At 39.0% G+C, this 20,420-nt stretch overlaps 1 protein-coding gene across 9 annotated transcripts in view; it reads right to left on the bottom strand.

The window, feature by feature from the left end:
• Positions 1-269: 269 nt before the first annotated feature.
• Positions 270-20,420, bottom strand: part of Slc44a5 (solute carrier family 44 member 5) — a 357,115-nt gene continuing 336,964 nt past the window's right edge. For 8 of the 9 annotated variants that reach the window (XM_087212920.1, XM_087212918.1, XM_021255531.2 and 5 more), the window contains 11 exons: positions 18,662-18,761; positions 16,847-16,939; positions 16,365-16,452; positions 15,691-15,953; positions 15,124-15,218; positions 12,993-13,096; positions 10,720-10,793; positions 9,925-9,995; positions 9,707-9,795; positions 7,960-8,044; positions 270-4,455 (listed from right to left, as the gene is read on the bottom strand). In XM_087212920.1, the coding sequence (XP_087069046.1) occupies positions 4,343-4,455; positions 7,960-8,044; positions 9,707-9,795; positions 9,925-9,995; positions 10,720-10,793; positions 12,993-13,096; positions 15,124-15,218; positions 15,691-15,953; positions 16,365-16,452; positions 16,847-16,939; positions 18,662-18,761 (1,175 nt within the window). In that variant the 3' untranslated portion in view covers positions 270-4,342. The remainder of the gene's footprint in view (positions 4,456-7,959; positions 8,045-9,706; positions 9,796-9,924; positions 9,996-10,719; positions 10,794-12,992; positions 13,097-15,123; positions 15,219-15,690; positions 15,954-16,364; positions 16,453-16,846; positions 16,940-18,661; positions 18,762-20,420) is intronic. The other variant, XM_087212919.1, reaches the window with a different exon arrangement.

Raw genomic sequence — 20,420 nt, forward strand, 5'->3', positions numbered from 1 at the left:
CAAAACCAAGTGAGGAAATGAATGAGCCTTGTCAAATTAAAACTCATTTAGCTTTGATTATTTACTTGTATAAATTTTCAGTCTCTGTTATTTGATATAGTAATGCATAGAGAAATTGGAAAAATTATAAATCAATCTAGATGTTAAAACAAAAGACCCCAAGATATTTAGTATGAAGAAGATACTGTTACAATATGGTAAATTTTAAAAACAAGTTTTTTCTTTTTCTAGCTTAAAGAAATAAAAAGACAGACAGATATTTCTTATCTAAATCTTTATTAGAAGAAAAAACAAATGTATCTAAAACAATGAGTAACAAATTTCTTTAAGTATGAAACATCTTAGTTATCAAAGGTATTTAGACAATATGTTCCTAATATTTCTGCATAGCAGAAGCACACTGATTATAGAGCTCATACTGTCAGGCCCTCGTGAATTTATTTTTGGCCTAAGAGTATGTAAAGTTACTTTTAAACAAATGTGATGATAGATAAACCAATGTTACTTAATGTTGATTGATTCTCAAATCTTTCATCAACTATCACTGTGGTTGACATATCCTTAGGATGAATGCTTTTATGGACTCTGTACCACTGAGGAACAAACTGAATTCATTTTCTTTAAAGTTAGTAGTACTAGCAAAGTTATTTAAAATGAGAAAGTATTCCTGTTTATATTGGTACAATAAAAAATCAACATGTTGTAAACAAGCTGTTGTGTATCAAAAGTTAGAAAATGAGAGACATATATAGAATGGCCTTTGATGGAAACAATCATATATAATGGAGCCATTTAGCACATAACATCTGTGAGCTAAAGTTTCCCTTTCTAATTCCTAGAACTTTCTTTTTCAACTATGTGTAAAACACCGAGAGATACAGTTTTATACCTATTGTGATTTTTAAGGATTGACCACAGAAAAGACATTTAAAATTTTCTCTTTTAATAAAAACTAAACAAAGAAACCCAAAAGTGTCCTTTCTTTCAAGTGTTTTTTTTCCTTGGGTGTAGCACACATTCATGAATGTCCACTAGGCACAAGGGAAACTTCCTTATGCCACACAGTGATGGTGAAATGACCAGTGGTTTCCAATCAGTGAGCAAGAGGAAAACACATGCAAGACTTGTTTTAATCACTAAACACTGTAGGTTTTAATTTTTTTTACAATAATGTTTATAAACTTGCCCACAAAAGCTGGGTAATAGTAAGCAGCCAGTAAGGCACTTTGTCAGAGGACGAAGTAGTCAAGGCTGGATGACTGGCAAGTCCAACTGTCTAAGAGGAAACACTATACGGACCAAAAGACAGCAAGCACTGGAGTGGGGCGGTGCTTTTACTGGTTTACTGTCAAGAAAGAGTGGGCAAAGCTTTAAAAATGTTTACTTCACTTTACCAATTTTCCCTGCAGAAGTCAGTTAGCTATAATCTTAAAAATATAGTAGGAGCTTTCGATTTACGTTAACATACCCTTTTTCAATTTAATATTTAAAAGAATATTAACATACTCAGTAGCATGTTCAAAACACCCAAGCCACTATATTTAAAAATGAATTACAAAACGAAAGATCTTAGTATAAAAATGTTTCATGTTATTAACAATTCCATTGCAACTTCCAATGGCTTCACATTTTACAGTATAAGCTTTGGTATAAAACATGCAAATGCAAGCCAACAAGGTCTTAAGTACAGTGTCCCTAAACGCCGAGCGCTGCACAGACAGCAGAGGAGGAAAAGGTAACACACCGCTGTGAGATGCCATTTGCGCTTCCACTTGTTCTTAGTTTATGAATCTTTGTTCAACAAGATCTGCATCAGAGATGAACTCACGAAAAAGGGCCTTGCAGCAGAACCTTCGTTGCGTTCTAAATCGTCCACTAGGAGGAAGAATGGCACACGATAACTGACAAAGCAAAACCGAACGAGGAGTAACATCGCCATCTGCTGCATGCTCGCTTTACAGCAACTCGATACCACATTTTTAGAAACAGCATAGTTTGGCATCAGTGTTATTGTAAACATAGGTAAGAGAAAACAATCAGCCCTTGTTATTATGTCAATGAAATATTATCTCATTCTGTGTTGGGACACAGTTTCTGCCAACATTGCATGTCATGCAGGCGCACGACTGAGGAACAACTTTTATTTACGTTTTTTCCCCTCGATTTACTTTCTAAATTACCGTACTGTATTTGTCCAAAATTGCTTTTGTTTTGCTACCAACAACTTTGATGGTACAGCCTTGAAAAATAATATTTGAAAAATGTCAATATACAGTATTTCAAATCTCTCAGCAGCAAGTGTTGAGAAATACCATAGTTTTTTCCACAGATCTCAGTTTAATTGCTTTATAAGAAAATGGCTTCTAAGTTTCTTCTCAAAACATTGCTCATTTTAAATCTAGGCATTCCAACTATACAAAGGAGTAACAAACAGCATTTTTCTACCTGGGAATCAGCCCATAGAACAGTTAAACAGGCAGCTAGTTGCCCACATGTTGATTTATATTTTATTCAAGTGATTTTTCCAACTTTAACGTGTGCCAGAATCAACTAGAGAAGTAACATTCCACACAATGCCAATCTGGAAACACAGTGGGCCCAGGCGCCTGTGTGTATAACAAGTTCACTGGTAGAAGTCACTATTCTACTAGATTTTTGTTCTGGCCCTTTTATTACTGAGTACTAAGGAAAAAATCTAGAAAGAAGAGTGATCACTCTTCCCTGTATTATCCTTCAAGGCTAGTAAGAATGAGGAGGGCTGCTTGCCAAGGGGTGAAGCCAAGTGACACTTTTACTCCAATAATCTTAAGAAGGTGAGTCAAAAATGAGTTGGTGGTCATTTTAAGGACCATTATTTTGAAAATTTCCCCTATTTATTGGCTTCTTGCTAGTAAGCTGCCACAAAATCCATCTAAAGCTAAGTCCATACGCTTCAGGATAATTAAATAAAGTAGTATTTGTATTAATTTGTAGCACAATAATACTTTTCTGATTGTCTTGTTGATGTGTGCATCATATTCTGATCAACATGTTAGATCAGCCTGTTCCTCTCTGTCATACACAAGATTAATGTAAAAGCCAAAGGGATGGCAACTGATTCAGTGCATTTTTACACTGTCAGCCATATTCTATGCATTTGCACATGGGGTGAATAGACAAGGTATACGAGCGTCTGATTCATGCTTTGCCTGGCCATGCAAGAATTAGGCATGTCTTGCCTGAGTTGGCTTATTGCTCTGCCCAGCAGCCGTGGAATGTAGCAATAACATTCCTCTTAAGCCCTGGAGAGAGAGCTTTCCTAACCTCAAGTACATCCCTGGTAAAGGTACCAGATGAGGTACCTAATTAGAGGTCAACCATATATTCCCTTAGCATAAAATCTGAAATGTCTTACTTTTCTCTTTCCTCACTGAGAGTTGAGCTAAAATTAAACCTTCTTTTTGGAAAATGCCACACAATCTCTTTAATCTAGAAATACAGGTATGTTCATGAAAAGAGAAATCACTCTTTTGAAACAAATCCATACTGATCTTCTACATGGTGGAAATGGGAAATTTGTGTTAGAGACCAATGGTATGAGCTGTGTGGCACTTTTTTCTTTTGTTCAAGATATTTTCATGGTGGCCAGAAGCTCGTATTACTAGAATGATATTCTAGAACTCAGATTCAGCTTCAATATAAATATAAATTCACTAAAAGAAAATGAACTGTGAAGGTCCCACAGTAACTTTTGCCCAGTACTGTCCTCTGTAGAACCTGTCTGGCATTAATATCTAGATGTTTGTTATGGACTTGACTCATTTACTAAAATATACTTCCTAAGGAACTATTAATACACATTTAATCACAGTTTAGAGAGTTGCTCACCAGCTTGAAAAGTATAAATATAACCATAGCACCATATTTACAAATGCAGTACCTTATGCTGGTTAACTATAAATCAATATTTTTATGGCTAGTTGATTACACATTTATAGTGCTTTCAAAAGTTGCCTGAATATCTTTTACAAATATACACTTCTTAAAAAAAAGGCTATCAAAGTGCTGCTGTGAAACAACACGCTGAGTTACAAAAGTTAATAAAACACTTTCAGCTGTAAGTTTTAAAAAATGTTTGACATTAACACTGGACTCTTCCGCTGGGGACACCATCTATGAAGTGTGCTACTTCACGGGGGCCTGCTGCCATCGAGTGCCTGACACCTTTGATGATACCAAGTGCTGGCTTGTTTTCAAAGTAGCTCAGAAATTTCACATTATTCCAAGGCAACATTTTCAAATTACAGTTGACCTAGTTCACAAAGCATCAACTTAAGAGTGGATGGCACTGTTTGGAGCTTTTCTACTCTTTCTGCTTCTGAGGAACTGATTGCTTCTTGACCAGAATCTCATGCAGGCTAGGGGTTATGAAGTAGGGTTTTTCTGCAGATCCATCATTCCTTTCCAGATCTTCACCTGTATTTGCAGCAGCCAAAGCAGGGCAAAAGTGGCAAGCAGCAGCAGAACAATTATATGCATTTTTATAAATTGGAGAGTAATTGAATGGGGAAAAAATAGAGAAACCAATGTTAGAAAGTCAAATAGAAGACAAATTAGTGTAGCTAAGTTGCTGACAGTGGACAAAGCAAAAAGCCCCAACCTCTGCTATAAATCACTGACCCTTCCCCCTGGTCCCTTCTGCTCCCAAAGAGGCTTATTTGCTTCATTTTGATGGTTTAATTAACAAAGTTTTCTGTGTCCTTCAAAAATGTTCTCCTTAAATCCATTCTTTTCCAGGCTGTCTAAACTGCCACATCTTTGGGGATGAAGTTAAATAAAGAATGTGCTAAGAATTGCATTTGAGAGTTTAAAGTCATTTTTTCTTTCTTTCTTTCTTTTTTTTTTTTTTTTTTGGTACCGGGGATCGAACTCGGGTCCTTGTGCTTGCCAGGCAGGCGGCAGAACCACTGAGCTAAATCCCCTGCCCTTAAAGTCACTTTTAATAGTAGTTCACACACTGATATTACAGATGAAGCAGCCAAGCCAGGGATAGAAAAGGACTCTGCTGAGGTCAAAGATTCTGAAGCAATGAGGAGAAGAGAATCCAGCCTCTCAACATCTAATGCAGTCCTCCTTCTACTTAACTATGAAGTGCCTTGCTCTAAATCTTTGTGGTCTGCCTCAGATTATATTTAAAAGCTAACACTAGTATTTCCTGACTTCCGCAGCATGTGAATTTGCCTTCTTGTCTTGATTGCTTAAGGTAATAGGAATTTGATAGCATGTTCACTGATCCACCTGCTGGGTGGTGGGGGAAGCAGCAGAGTCATGCTGAAAAGCAAGGAGATGTTTGGATGGGATTAAGTTTTCTGCAAATATATATAATTCACTGCAGACAGTAATGCAGATATTCTTTTGGGAATGGTGGGATTACTGGTTTAGGAGATCTTTAAATTAGACCTCACACATGCATGTGACCTTCCTCACATACAAAATGAAAAGCTAAGGGACACGACAAACACTAAACATTTTTGTTCTTTTTTATCCTTAATCTTATTTCTGTACAATACCCCATATCATATGCCTATATCATTACTACCCTGGAGGAACTGGTAGGAAGTCTGGTCTAGATCACTGTAATAATCATCCACAACTATTATTCTTTCCAGCAGGATTCTCAATGCCTTGTGATGTTAAAAAATGTTATGTTTCTATAAATAAAATGTTTACAAATGGCTGGCATTTAAAAAAGCACAAGTTTTCTGGCAACCAAGATAATAAGTATAAAAAGATATCAAAAAAATGAAAGTATAGCTCTACACAATCAGAATTTGCCTTGGGGTATCGTTAAGAAGAATATTTTCCAAAGAATAATGTTACCCGTTGTAACAGCTGGGGAGGGAGGAGAAATACCATATGGCTTCCCTTGTTCTTTATTATCAAATGAAGGGAAACTATTCACGTCAGCATACAATGTATTGAATAAAACTTACAGTATATCTGACTTTCAAGAAGTTGGAAATTTATTAACAAATACAGGTGGGAAATTTCTTATTGTTCAAATTTAAATCCACTGCCATATTTAAAATTGACACTATTAAGTCAAGCTTTCAAAGACTGGAAACTAGTAGATGCCCTGTAATAAACATTCCCTATAATAAATTTTGAGAAGGATTTTCAGCCACAAGAATGAGGAAGATCACAGAGGAATCTCCAATTATTACTCTCATTGTGAGCATCTGAGATGAGAGAAGAAATCTCTGCATATTCCAGAGTTCCGTCTCTGCCATGTGTTAGGAACTACTGTGTGTCCCCAAAATAAGACCTGAAGGGTACGCCTTATTTTTCAGAGGTGATCATTACTCCTGTAATGATCTCCACTCCTGAGCCCAATGTGGATCCTGTAGTTTACTCTAAAAAGTAAACTTTAACTCCACAATGCCATGCAAGAGACTAAGTTTTTTCTGCTTCTCTTCCAGCAATTGTGCTAGAGAAATAATCACTCAGTGTTTAAGTGTATGGCTAACAGGTTCTGTTACAGTTTTCTTTTTGTGTGTGTGGTACTGGGGTTGACCTAAGGGGTCTTTGCCCTGAGTTACATCTCCAGCCCCCTAACCCCCTTTAATGTTGTTTTGTTCTGTTTTGAGGCAGGGTCTTGCTAAGTCACCAAGTTGCCAAGTTGGGCTCAAACTGGCAGTCCTCCTGCTTCAGCCTCCTAGGGTGCTGGGATTACAGGCATACACCACCACATCTGCTAGGTTCTGCTCTCTTACCCACTAATTCTACCTTCTCTAGATTTGCCCAAGACATTCACCAAAAGTGAGGGCCAGATCAAAGTCCTAGTTTCTCTGGCTTGTTTTGGATGAGGTACTAAAATAAAAATACCCATTTGGAGTATCTGAGCGACACCTGCTGCCTAGGAACACAGTGTCTAAGTCCATGATGAAAGTTCTCAGGATGATGATGCACAGTAACTCCAGGCCCCTACAGGAATAGAGCCATTCCTAGGCACACTTCTCTGGATCCTGTCCTTTGTCATCACATTACATCCTGGGAATTAGCCCCAGCTGTGTTTGAACTGTTGCCATCTTGGCTTCTTGAGAATGCACAGAGGGTCCTCAAAGAATCCCCAAACCTGCTCCCCAGAGTCCAGCTGAGGCCGAAGTTGTATTCACAAAGCACAGCAGGAGCCTATCGCTAGGGGGACCTGATGGCACTGGGACACGACAGGGTGGCATTGCCATCACGCCGGCACCAAGTCGCAGCCCAAGTCCAGGCCAGCAGGCGGCTTTCCCGTGCTTTGCCAACTCCATGGTCTCAGTGGTTAATTATTTGTGTGTGGCTGTGACTTTGTATTTTCCTCCCAGCTTCCCTAAGATAATTTCCTCCCAGCTTTACTGAGGTATAATTGACAAAAAATTATGTATATTGAGGGAATGCAATGCTTTGATACATGTATTGTGGAATGATTACCATTATCAAGCTAATTAACATGTTCATCATCTCACAAAGACGTGTGTGTGTGTGTGTGTGTGTGTGTGTGTGTGTGTTTAGAATATTTCAGATCTCTCCTGGAAGATCTCAAGTGTATGGTACAGTGTTACTAATTATGGTTACCACGCTGCACGTTAGCGCTCCAGGATGCGTTCTTCTTGTAAATGGGACTTCCTACCCTTCGGCCAATATCTCCTCACTTGCCTCAGCCTTGGATTCCTGATCACCACCCTTCCCCCTGTCTCTGAGTCTGAAGTTTTAGATTCCACATTTAAGTGAGATGAGGCATATTTGTCTCTCTGCCTCTGGCTTGTTTCTCAGCAGTTATGGTTTAAAAAGCATCTACTCAGCAGTGTCTCCTTCCACATGAGTACCGCCTTGCAGCTTCAGCTAGGCAGCAGCAAATCCACAAGCCAGCTAAGGACACCTAGCCTTCACCTTCATCCTCAGTTATCCACGGAGGACACCCGCACACTGGGTACTTACAGAAGCACAGGAAGATTGTTTCAACACACGTTGCATAGACACTGAAGCAGCCATGGGCAACTAGGTAAGATCCCAAAATGACCGTCTGTAAATGAGTAAAGAAGAGACCCTCAGGTCATTGGCTCTGTTTCAAAGAACAATAAAGCTGCTGTATATGAAAGCCACGAAGAGAAAGCTTTGAAATAATCTGTGTTGGAAACGATCTCAATATACAGACCACACAATTTTGTGTGCTTTGTCCCGAGATTTAAAGGAAATGTACTAGATTACCCATCTATTTCCTCACTGCTTTCCCCAAAGGCTACCCAAAACAGCTTAGCTGTAGGATCCTATATACCAAGGCAGTAAAGTCTAAGGGGTTAAGACCACATACTGCCTGGGTTTCAATCACAGGTTGGGCCTTGCACAAGTTACTTAACCTCTCTGGGCCTCCTTTATTAAACTGGCAGTGGGGATGAGAAGAATCCAAAGGGCAGCATTTATGTCATAAGGACAAAGTGAGCTGATACGGTGTGATAGACACAGTCGTTGCTCACCCAGATCTCTCCCAGCTTCCCCAGCCCTCCCCAGTGTGGGGAGTGTAGCTGGTCGCTGACTCCACTGTTTCCAGGACTAGGAACTGCCCTCCCTGCAGGGAGCTGCCTCACCCACGGTCACCCATGGGTCTGATGTGGTTTGCCCACACTTCCTGGAATGACACCCATGGCCCCGCTGTGAGTGCAGCACGGCCTCCCCTCCTCACTTCCTTACAAATGCTGCTCAGGACAGAACCTCCTGACAAACCTTCTGCACACAACCTCCACCTCGGTGGGTTTTTCCCAGGAGCCCAGTCTAGAGGAGGATGGAGGCTGGCACACAGTCAGACCAATACTGTTAGCTGTCATTGTTACTTTTCCTCTTATTAAAAAATTTAACATCTGATGAATCAGTCAGTAGCACTCAGGTGTTATGGACTGAACTGAGATTCCCTCAAAAAAATTCCAAATTTTTTACACCAAAGCCCTGATTCTCAATGGGATGGAACTTGAATGTGAGTCCTGTGAGATGTATTTGGGCAAGAAGGTGGTACACTTATGCAAGGATTAGTGCCCTTACAAGAAGAGACACGAAAGGCACGGTCTCTGTCACTCTGAGCACCAGGACGAAGGCCTGCATCTATATAACAGTTTTGGAAGTATGGCCATTTTTTTTTGTATTCAATTCTTTTATTGGTACATTGTAGGTATACAACACAATTACATTTCTCATTGGGAATTGTACCTTTACATAATGCATCTTGGTTCTTATTTTTTCCCCATTCCTAGCTATACCTCCACCCCCTCCACCCTTCCCTATTTACAAAGACTTTATTTCCATTTTTTCCATTTCTCATTTTTGCCTTTCCCTTCTTTCCTTTCCCCTGCCCCTCCCACTACCCCTATCCCTTTGGACCTTTTCATCTTATTTTACATTATCAATTATTCATTCTAATCATTGGTACATTTTAGGTATACAACATAATGACATTCATCATTGGAAATTTGCACCTTTACATAGCCTCTCTTGGTTCTTATTTTTCACCCTTGCCCAGCCCTCCCTTCAACCCCTCCAGTCCTCCCTATTTACAAAGATTTTGAACTGAATGAGACAGGGCCTTAATCTGGGACTTCCCAGCCATCCGAAAGGGCAGGAATAGATTCCTATTGTTCAAGCCATCCAGGCTGTGGTTGTTATAGTAGCCCCAACTGAATAGGACAGCAGTTCTTACCAGCAAAGGTACCCAGTAGTAATTTAAAGATGTTGGTCCTCCCAAAATCACTGGCATTTTTTCTGTAAAGAGTAAGAAGGCCAGGACACCTACATTGAAAAGGCAGAACATGTACGAGTGTATATTATGCATCGGCAAAGGTACACAGGTTTTTGTAGTATAGCAGTTTTTCCAAGAATCTTTTCAATTTTTTATTATTTATTATTATTATTACTTACCTATAAGTGCAGAAACTAGAATTTTCCCCAGGAGTAATACAAAATGTGTAACTTCATCCGTAACTGCCACTCTGAGAATTAGAGAAAAGAAAGTACGATACTATGTTTAGAAGGCATTTGTGACTTGATATTAACGGGAATAAATAACTCATGAGTTATTTGGATGTGTCTGCTTAAATTTCACTTGGTAATAGTTAAATGCAAGAAATGAACACAGGGATTGTTAAATGCACGTAGAACACAGGGATGAAGCTCCCACTTATTTTTAATGAAGGAAACAGAAGACGGCATTGTAGGGCTTCTGGGTGCTGAGCAGGGGTGGCATCAGCCTCACTCTATTTGAGATGGAGACACCCCGAATCCTAGGGATGCAGCGTGTGGACTCTGACTTTGCCCACTCAATATCCATCATTTTGGGGAGTGGGAAATGGCCAGTGTCAATCGACTTCTCAAGTAGAGGGGATAATAAAAAATAAATGCCAGTGGATATAAAAATGTAGATGGAAGATGGAAACAACAGTTCTCACATCTGAAAACAAACTGGTGATGTGAGAAAGAAGAGTTAAATCTCTCAACTTACTATTTTTTCCAGTACCAGGGATTGAACTCAGGACCTTGCACTTGCCAGCCACATGCAGCACCACTGAGCTAGATCCCTGCCCCTAAAACCCCTCAATTTGAAAGACACTATCTGTGCCTAATAAGGCTACCAAGACTCCAGATAGCAGTATGCAAAGGATGGAATGCTTGGGGCTCATCCAACTGTCTCTTGGAATTTTCAATCTAATTACTTACTTTAAAATGTTTCTCATCAGAAGGTTGAAAGCATCCCTGGCTGATCTGCAGAAGTTTTTGCCATATATTGCAATCTGAGGAAGAAGATGGATAGTATTTCAATTTCAGCTTGCTCTGACAAGACCAAAGGACAACCCAATACAGTGACAGAGCAATAATAACAATAATTCCTGTCACCCATACTGACAATGCTGCATCCTCTTTTCACCATTTGGGTTTGTGGGAGGCCTGGGAAGTGTGTGTCTCGGCTCTGCACATCTCTGGGTGGTATGGTTTGTGTTTAGATGTCCCCCAAAAGCCTCATGCCAATGATGTGGGATTTCCTTTTTCAGAGGTAGTTGAATATGGAATGTCTGATCACTAAACGACTACATGTGAGCGATTAGTTTGGCACCTCCCGAATCCCAGTAGTCTGAATAAGATAAAAGGGGAGGAAAGATGCTGTTCAATTCTCTCTCTCTCGTTGCCTTTGCTGCCTTGTGGGAGCCATGTTCCTCCTGCTCTGCCATGCCTGTTTGTCATCCCTGCCTTGGAGTTGGCCAATTGTGGACTGAAATGTCTACAAACTGTAAGCCAAATAAACTCCTTCCTTTCCAACTTTTGGTGTCAGGATTTTGTCTCAGCAACGAGAGAAAATAACTAAGACACTGGGTCACTAGCAACACAGTGCTCTTTGCACACTATGCAACCCCAGACTCCGAGGGATTAGGTGGTCTGCAACAGAACCTGGCCTTATGGTCAAGCCTTGGTAAGGGAAATGTTTGGGAAGTGTTTTTTGGTACCAGGGATCGAACTCGGGTCCTTGTGCTTGTAGGGCAGGTGGCAGAACCACTGAGCTAAATCCCCGGCCCCTGCTTGTGAAATGTTCCGGCTGGAATCTATCATTAAATGTTGTAATCTCAACATCAAAATTTACTCTGAATGCAATCCAATGACTTTACTACACTCGATTTACTGGTCACAGGGGTCAACACAGTACCCTACTGGAGGCAAGTTAATGCCTGTCCGAATCGCCGTGAGGATTCTAAGCACCTCAGATCTGCCCTGTGGCCCTGAGGATTCTAAGCACCTCAGATCTGCCCTGTGGCCCTGAGGATTCTAAGCACCTCAGATCTGCCCTGTGGCCCTGAGGATTCTAAGCACCTCAGATCTGCCCTGTGGCCCTGAGGATTCTAAGCACCTCAGATCTGCCCTGTGGCCCTGAGGATTCTAAGCACCTCAGATCTGCCCTGTGGCCATGAGGATTCTAAGCACCTCAGATCTGCCCTGTGGCCCTGAGGATTCTAAGTACCTCAGATCTGCCCTGTGGCCATGAGGATTCTAAGCACCTCAGATCTGCCCTGTGTCACTGTGACAATGAGCAAATGTCACAAGGGTGCCGCATTATAATTTATATCTAGATGTCCCCCAAGTCTCAAGAACTCATAGGCGGGGCTGCTGGAAGGTGTGTGGATTACAGGGGCTTAGAGCTGACTTGCTGTTAGGAGGCGGGATCTGGGTGGAAGAGGCAGTCACTGGGGGCGTGGCCGGGAGTGCTTTTTTCTCCCTCCTGCTCCTCCCTTGAGCTCTCTGCTTTCTGTGCCCCATGCAGTGAGCAGCAATCCTCCCTCAGGCCCTCTGCCACATCTCCCTGCCTTGGAGCCGCTGAAAATGGACTGAAACCTCTGCAAACTGTGAGCCAAAATAAACTTCTCTTCCCTTAATTTGCAGGTGTTGTATGTTTTGTCCCAGCAACAAAGAAAATGACTAAGATATGTAGCTTCTAAATGATGAGAGAATTATTTTTCTGGATCACCTATTTTAAAAAGTTTCTGTAGAAATTTACATATCTGCATAGGAAATAAGTAATAAATTCTATCAATGCCCACACATTCCAAAACATGATTCACACAAAGGGTCAGACTGGCCCTTACAATTCTGTAAATCCCAGAATTAGAAAGATTTCTTCTTCTTCCAGGGAAGCAGGCTAAATAATCCTTCCTCTCAATAAACTGTCAAAGACACATAAGTCATTTGCAGTCTAGCATGCTTTTAAACTTCCACTGAAAATAATATTTACCCTCATGAAAAGCTATGAAAGTACTAATAGATTATGGTAAGATACTGTCCATCAGCATAGCTGTGAATCCTGCATTGAATTCACAAATCCTTTTATCAGTATGGTGATACATTTGACTGCACAGATATAAAAATGCTGCGGCAGCAGGAGCAATGCAGACATGGGATTAGGTTTTCAAAACAGCAGCTTAGTTAATTTTAAAAAATCTACTTACCATAATATAAGCATTTTTGTTTAAAAACTTTACCATTTTTTCCAAACACCAGAAACAGCATCCCAGGCAGCATTTTAGGAATTTAGAGATGTTGTTCTGGGCACCTTTAAGAAGGAAATATTTAAATATACAGAAAATAAGTATATATGATAGAAAGCTTGCCATAGTAACAATGGCATTGTTAAGTGTACAATTCAAAGGCCTGAGCACATTTGCAGTGTTGTGTAACTATGACCACTATCCATTTTCAGAACTTTATATCATCTCAAATAGAAATTCTATAACCATTCCACAGTGATTCCTTGCCCCCACAGCCTCTTGTAACCTCTATTTTCTTTTCTGTCTGTATGAATTTGCCTCTTCTAGATGCCTCATAAGTGAGTAGTATGAAATGTTTCCTTTCCTATCTTGCTTATTTCACTGGGTTTCATGTTTTCAAGGTTCATCTTTTCATTCCTTTTTAAGGCTGATATTCCACTGCATGTTTGTCACACATTTTGTTTTTCCATTTAACTTTTAATGGAAATTTGGGTTGTTTCCATCATTTGGCTATTATTAATAATGCCACTATGGATATGGTGTGCAAATATCTGTTTGCTTCCTTGCTTTCAAGCTTTTGGGTATATTTTTAGAAGTGGAGTTTCTGGATTGATTGGAAATTTTAATTTTGACTTTTTAAAGGAACAACCACACTGTTTTCCACAGTGGCTATACCATTTTACATTTTCGACAACAATATACAAGGGTTTCATTTTTGCTGTATCCTTATAACACAAGTTATTTTTGAGTCTGTTGTTGTTATTTTCATAGCCACTCTAATGGGTATCAAGTGGTATCTCAATGTGGTTTTGATTTCTCAGATGACTAGTGATTCTGAGTAACTTTTCATGTCCTTATTGGCCATTTTTATATCATATATCATCTTTGGCAAATTCTGTACTGAAGTCTTTCCCATTTTTTTTTTGCTGTTGAGATGTAGAAGTTCTTTAATCCTTTATCTGGTATATTATTTGCAAGTATTTTCTTCCATTATATGGGTCTCTCCCTCCCTCTCTCTTTCTTCTTTCTCTTTTCTCTTTTCCTCTTTCCTTCCTCGTCTTATCTATGTCCTTTGATTTGATGCCCAAATGCTTTTAATTTTGATCAAGTTCAATTTATTTTTCCTTTTATTTTCTGTGCTTTTGGCATGATAAGCCAAGAAATCTACACCAAATGCAATGTCATGAAGATTTTTTCCTATGCTGTTTTATAAGAGTTTTATACTATTACCTGTTATGTTTTGATCTTTGACCTATTTTGGGTTAGTTTTTATTTAATTTAGTGTAAGAGTCCAGTTTCATACTTTTATATGGGGATGTCCAGTTTGTCCAGCACCACACACTGAAAAAATGGATCTTTTCATATCAAATAGTTTTATATGTAAGGGTTTATTTGGGGGTTCTGTTCTAGGTCTATATGTCTGTCCTATGCCAATATCACACTGTTTTGATTGTTGTAGCTTTGTATTAAATTTGGAAATTAGGAAGTGTGGATCCTCCAACTTTGATGTTCCTTTGCGAGATTGCTTTGGCTATCTTTTAAGGCACATTATAAGCAGAGTTTATGCATCTGTAAACTATATTTTTCTTTTTTTTTCTTTTGGTACCGGGGATCAAACTCGGGTCCTTGCACTTGCACAGCAGGAGGCAAAACCATTGAGCTAAATGCCCGGCCCCTATAAACTATATGTTTTATTAAGAAGACTTATGCCAATGCCACCCACATTTATGTTTTACTAACATGACCTGCACTCTAGACTTGGAGCTGCATAGCCTCCACCATGCTTTTCAACAGAAACACCATAAAACAAACCTTAACCTCCTTTCTGAAATGTGCTTCTCCTGGCTTCCACATCTAAATAAATAAGGCTACACACATTTTTTTCTTTCCCTTCACCATTGCTCCTCCCTTCCCCCCAAAGTCCAGTTATTCAGCAAGTCCTGTTGGATTGCTCCTTAAAACATATCCCACACCTGACCATTTCCTTCCTCACTACCCTAGTCCAACTTACAGCCCTCAGCTCTCCCCGCCCCACCCCATTCCATTCTCTGCACAGAAGTCTGAAAGTCTGAGATGCAGTCCAAAGCCTTACTTTTAAGACGTCTGTCCAAGTATTCTAGGATCACTTTAAACATTTGAATTAATGCAAGAATTAATGATCCAAATGCCAGAGATCCCGTGTGATATCTAGGCAAAGATAAAATGAGAGCAAAAGTTAAAATATCTTTACTATTAAATCACAGGTTGCTAGCTGAACAATTTTCAGGCAAAGGGGATCTTCAGAAGATCTTATTCAAATAGATAAAAGTTTCCATAAATGGTTTTAAATTATATACATCTGTCTTATCCTTCATTTATCAGTAGTGTGTTTTCATAAATTAGGATGTTTGATCTGATCAATGGAGATATAGAGCCAAGTTAATCCTTAGTTTTTCATCTGATGTTCTCTTCTATCCCTTCCCATCTCTAGTAGCTGACTGGTTTAGAAAGACTGTAAAATTGTGGCTATGAAACCAGATAAGCCAATGGGTATCCACGAATCTTGAATCATACTTTAGACCTCATAGGGACCTTGCCAGTTGAATTGACCAGCTCGCCTGAATTATAAGCAGACTAAACATAGATGAGGAAACGCTGTGGAGTTTAACATGGAGCTTACCGTACGGCTTGTCCAAATGCTTTAAAAAGCGGAAGTGCTGGGATGTTGTCGGGTTTTTTCATGGCCCAGTAGTAACTAGCAAAGGCACCAGCAAGGGTACATTGACCCAGTGCAAGAACAAAGTTTATGAGCCAGAGAAAGACAAATAGATTGTACAAATGCAAGGTACTTATATATTGATGGTACAGGCTTTTTCCACCATAGAAAGCGAAGTTACAGAGAGCCCCAGGGCATGCTTTGGGAACATCAGTTGTATTAAAAATCTGGAGTCAGAAAAGATCAACATGAGAATATTACATGCCATTCCAAGATAACAATTCACTGCATTCTCCTCTTTTGTAGCTCAATTGCATATGTTGCTTTTTTCTCCCTTCGCTTTTGCTGTTACTCCTCTATCTGCTGTCATGTCACATTAAATCATTCTTTAATATACTCTGGAGAGTATCTCATTTTCCATCATATGCTCATTACTCAGCAAACACTACAATTTCAAATTTATTAATGTTTTCATTAATCACACTAGCTTCTCAAATATATGATAGGACAAGAAATCCCAGCAAACGATAATGCTTTCTCGCTCTTCTGCCCACCAATTTCAATGCTTTCCTGCCAACGCCTGACCCACTCCTCCCTTCTGCACATAATAAGTAAACAAGAAAGTCTCTTTTACTTACCCTTGGGTCACAGGTTTCATTTTCATGTACACATTGCCCCTCTGGGGCTGAAACTTTGTAAACAGGTACCCCTGATGTAGCCAAGAAACTGAATGCGCTCTATTAAGGATAATTTTCTGGTAGATTGAAAATGGACAAGCGCAGCTTACTCTAAAGTCCATGGAGAAATTAACCTCAAAAATCTAATACTGTATTTTAATGATTCAGCCATCTATCAGGCCTAGATTAAGATAACCTCAGTCAAAACTTTAAAGAGGGTTCTTAGTTTATAAGAACACAAAACAAAACAAATCTACCACACGACCCTTTAGGGGGGAATGAAGTCAGTAGACTGCGACTCTTTTATGACCTGGAGAAAATTTCAGTTATTTCTTCAGGATATTTCTCCTCTTCCCAAGGATAGAAAACACCAGACACCAACTCCAGGTTTCTGAACAGTAAAGTGGAAATGAAGTTTAAAGAGGTCAATTACCAAAGGATACAGTGCTGTCACAATCCAGTAGGAAAAACAGATGGAGAGCAAAATGAAGGTTAAAACTGGATAAACTAATGTACTAGGGATGTATCCAATGGCTCTGAAATAAAACAAAACCTGTTCATTGGCTTACATGACACAGCTTGGCTCATTTTCTTTAAAAAGTATTAGAAAGTCTTTCTTATCTGCCTATTTGTAACTTACGCCCACTAATTTGTGGGCAAGAAGGAATCATTTTACCACCATCTCCTCATAGCAACTCTTCAAGTAACCCCTTATTGGATTTTTTTCTTCCAGATAATCGTTTCTTTGACATTTCCACATAAGATCTGTAATCTCTGCCAGCTTAGTTGTTCTGTTTCTAACTACTTCTTTTTTTTTTTTTTTTTGTACTGGGGATTGAACTCAGGACCTTGTGCTCGCAAGGCAGGCACGATGCCACTGAGCTAAATCTCTGGCTACTTCTTTGAAGTGACTATTTCAGCATTTGAGAGTGGATTAAACACAATAATATATGATATAACTATTGGAAATCACTATGGAAATCTGATCGCTCCACGTGCACTGACATGTCCTAGGTTTCCTTCACATGTGTTACCTTCTTTGCCTCATTATTTTTCCATTTACTGACTTTAAGTGCATTATTGAGCATTTTTCAGTTTGCTGTGTATTCTTGTGTCCCTTTCTGCCAGCCCCTATTTTCCCCTGAACACACTATCAGCCTCTCACAGTTGTACTGGCTGTTTCTCTCTCTCTCTCTCTCTCTCTCTCTCTCTCTCTCACACACACACACACACACACTCACACACACACACACTCATGTGCACACGCACATTTAGGGTCAAGACAAGTGGGGCAAGTTACAGTGAACTGCTCAGTAATGTACTATTTAAGAAATAACCCCAGAAAATCAGTAGTTTTCAATGGATAATGATAGGGCGACAGTCATTGTGGGAAAAGGAGAGGGTTTAACAAACTGCTTGTGAACAGTTTAAACCACTGCCTTCATGTGGCACTATTATTTCAATAATAATATGGCAATTTTGTTAAAATAGTCCTTAAACATGATTAAAAGTAATTTGGTTCTTGGTCCTGAACAACTTTAGCTTCCATCATTCTAAGTAGAAAGTATGGTTTTGCCTTTATAGGCATGCGTTCCTCCACTCTTCCATGAATGATTCAAAACATATTAATTTCAAGTGACCTTCTGGAATAATTTGGAAACCATAGGTGTTATTGCCTCCCAGTATGAACTTTGTTTGAATTAATGTTTATTTCATTACATTTTTAAGTGAAAAATGGCTATGAGTGTTAAGTGTTCCTGAATTGTGAGCTTTATATACAAAATGTATAGCCTGGTTCTTCCAGAATAAATTGTGATATTAGCAAAGTTTCCCCTTGTACAGAAATGATAATAGCATACAAATGACTTTATAGAATTAAGGTAATTTAAAGTTTTACAAAATAGTTCAATCATTAATATTAACCCACTCTGGAAATAATATAGCTAACTTTTATACAGAATTTTTTTTTTACTTTCATATATATACTTGGTATTCAAAAATGCTAATGCAGAGGCCAGACAGATTTTTATCCTCTTTTACCATATGATGACTGAGGCCTGAGAATATTAAAGGTCTTGGCAGTGGTGACCTTTCTAATAAGTGGCAGAGTCTGAACTTGACCAAGTCTTCCTGAGTTGAAAATAGTTTCTTTTAGCAGGTCTTCTTATGGGGAAAGAGGTGTGGGGCATCCATGCGATGCAGTAGCTAGATTAACTGATGGATACATATTGTCTGAGTTTCTATATTAAGGGTCTTACTTGCTCCCTTCCTTCAGCAGGACAATGGCCAGATGAATTCGTTTCCTGAGGAAGATCAGCAGGAGGATGATAGTCACTTCAAGGATGCAGAGTATTATCACTTTGAAGAGGAAAAAAAATTAGTCTGTGATACAAATTAATTAAAAAATACCAAGTTTTTTCTGTAAAAGTTAGGACCAAGGTTTATGATTATTTCTATCAATTCCAATACCTCATAATATAAGCAGTGGTACCTCTCCATAATGCTGGTCTTAGAAAGTCACATTTGACACCTCCAAGAAATACTAAGAAATGCAGATTAAAATCTTTAGCTAGAGTTTGAACAACACAATTGGACAGGCTTCATTGCACCCCTAAAAGCATTTTCACAGCACTCGTAAAAATTGGGCCAGGAAGCAATGAAGAAAGGGTCACTTTAGGTGGTGCTATTTCAGATGTACACATTGTTAGTTTCATTGAGTAAGAAACCATGAGAGAATAAATGTTTAGGCTGTCCACCTTGCTCTCAATGCCTATTATTTGTCCTGACAGGGCGGGCTCTTGGGTACTACGTTTTTATTCTATGACCACTAAATGCTGGAATCAGGGTGCAAACCCAACCCAACATGGCCAGTACCAAAACTACAGGACTCTAGTTCAGTCTTAGTCCTTACACCTCTTGATCTGAGGTTTTAATAAACAGTGAAGCGTGTCAAAATTATCTTTATGTGAAGAAAGTGAATCTGCAAAGAAAGAAATGTATGTGTATAAGGAAGTAAAAGGAACTCTTGGGTTCTTGTGGACTTTTCTTCTGAACCCACTTAAACTTGCATGCCCAGCTGCCTTTTTATTTTTTAGAGTTTGATGAGCCACTTCTATATTTTTAAAAACCCCCATCCTCTATCCATGTCCTATTCCAGTTAGTTCCCTTCTGCTACTAGCTGAATTAGTTTTATCTGATGTGAGGACATACAGACTTCTTGTATTTTTTCAACTCTAACATACATTCTATTAACAAATTTTTAGGAAAAATAAAAAACTCTTTCATTAGATGTCTATTCAGCAATTTTGTGATGCACTCTGATTTCAGAAATGTTAAAAAGTGGGAAGATATGGATCTTAAAATTAAAAAAATATGATTTTGCTCCCAGCAGATTCTGAAAGTATAGAAGAAACTTCATGGAAACTTACCCTTCTATGTGTGAAGGAACCCTTCTATAATCACCTTGCTAGACTTATTCTGTTCATGCTTGAATACTTTCAGTGATGGCGAGCTCATTATTTCATTCTATGGCTAAGCCAGTAAGATTCTCACATTATAGCACACATTGGTTACTATCTCCAAGTCAGTTAATCCAGAGGGCTGAGTGGAACTTACCAATGTGTCACCTTGCTTCGACATCTTCTTCTAGTTAAACTATGATTTGTTTCTCTTTTTATTAGTACATGTAGTTTACAATCATCTTGGTGAGCAGGTACATGCACTTGTTTCTTTTTTTAATCCCCTTCCCTCCCCTGCTCCATCCTCATCCTTTAATTCTCCTTTTCTCATTTTCACTGTTGTTGATATTATTAATCTTAGCTCATGTGCATGGCTTATGATGTTTACATTCACTGAGGTTATTAGGTTCTTGTACATAGCATATCTTTATTCTACTTATTTTCCCTTCTTTTCACCCACCTTCTGCTTTCCTAAAACACTAATTTGAGCCTTACATTGTGGTGTATAGCCATATTATGTTAATTTTTTATCTTTGAACAAATCTAAGAACATGAAGTT

Source organism: Heterocephalus glaber, unplaced genomic scaffold (assembly GCF_053883595.1).
Source record: "Heterocephalus glaber isolate CG9 unplaced genomic scaffold, H.glaber_assembly_v1.0 deba00001442, whole genome shotgun sequence".
Lineage (NCBI taxonomy): Eukaryota > Metazoa > Chordata > Mammalia > Rodentia > Bathyergidae > Heterocephalus > Heterocephalus glaber.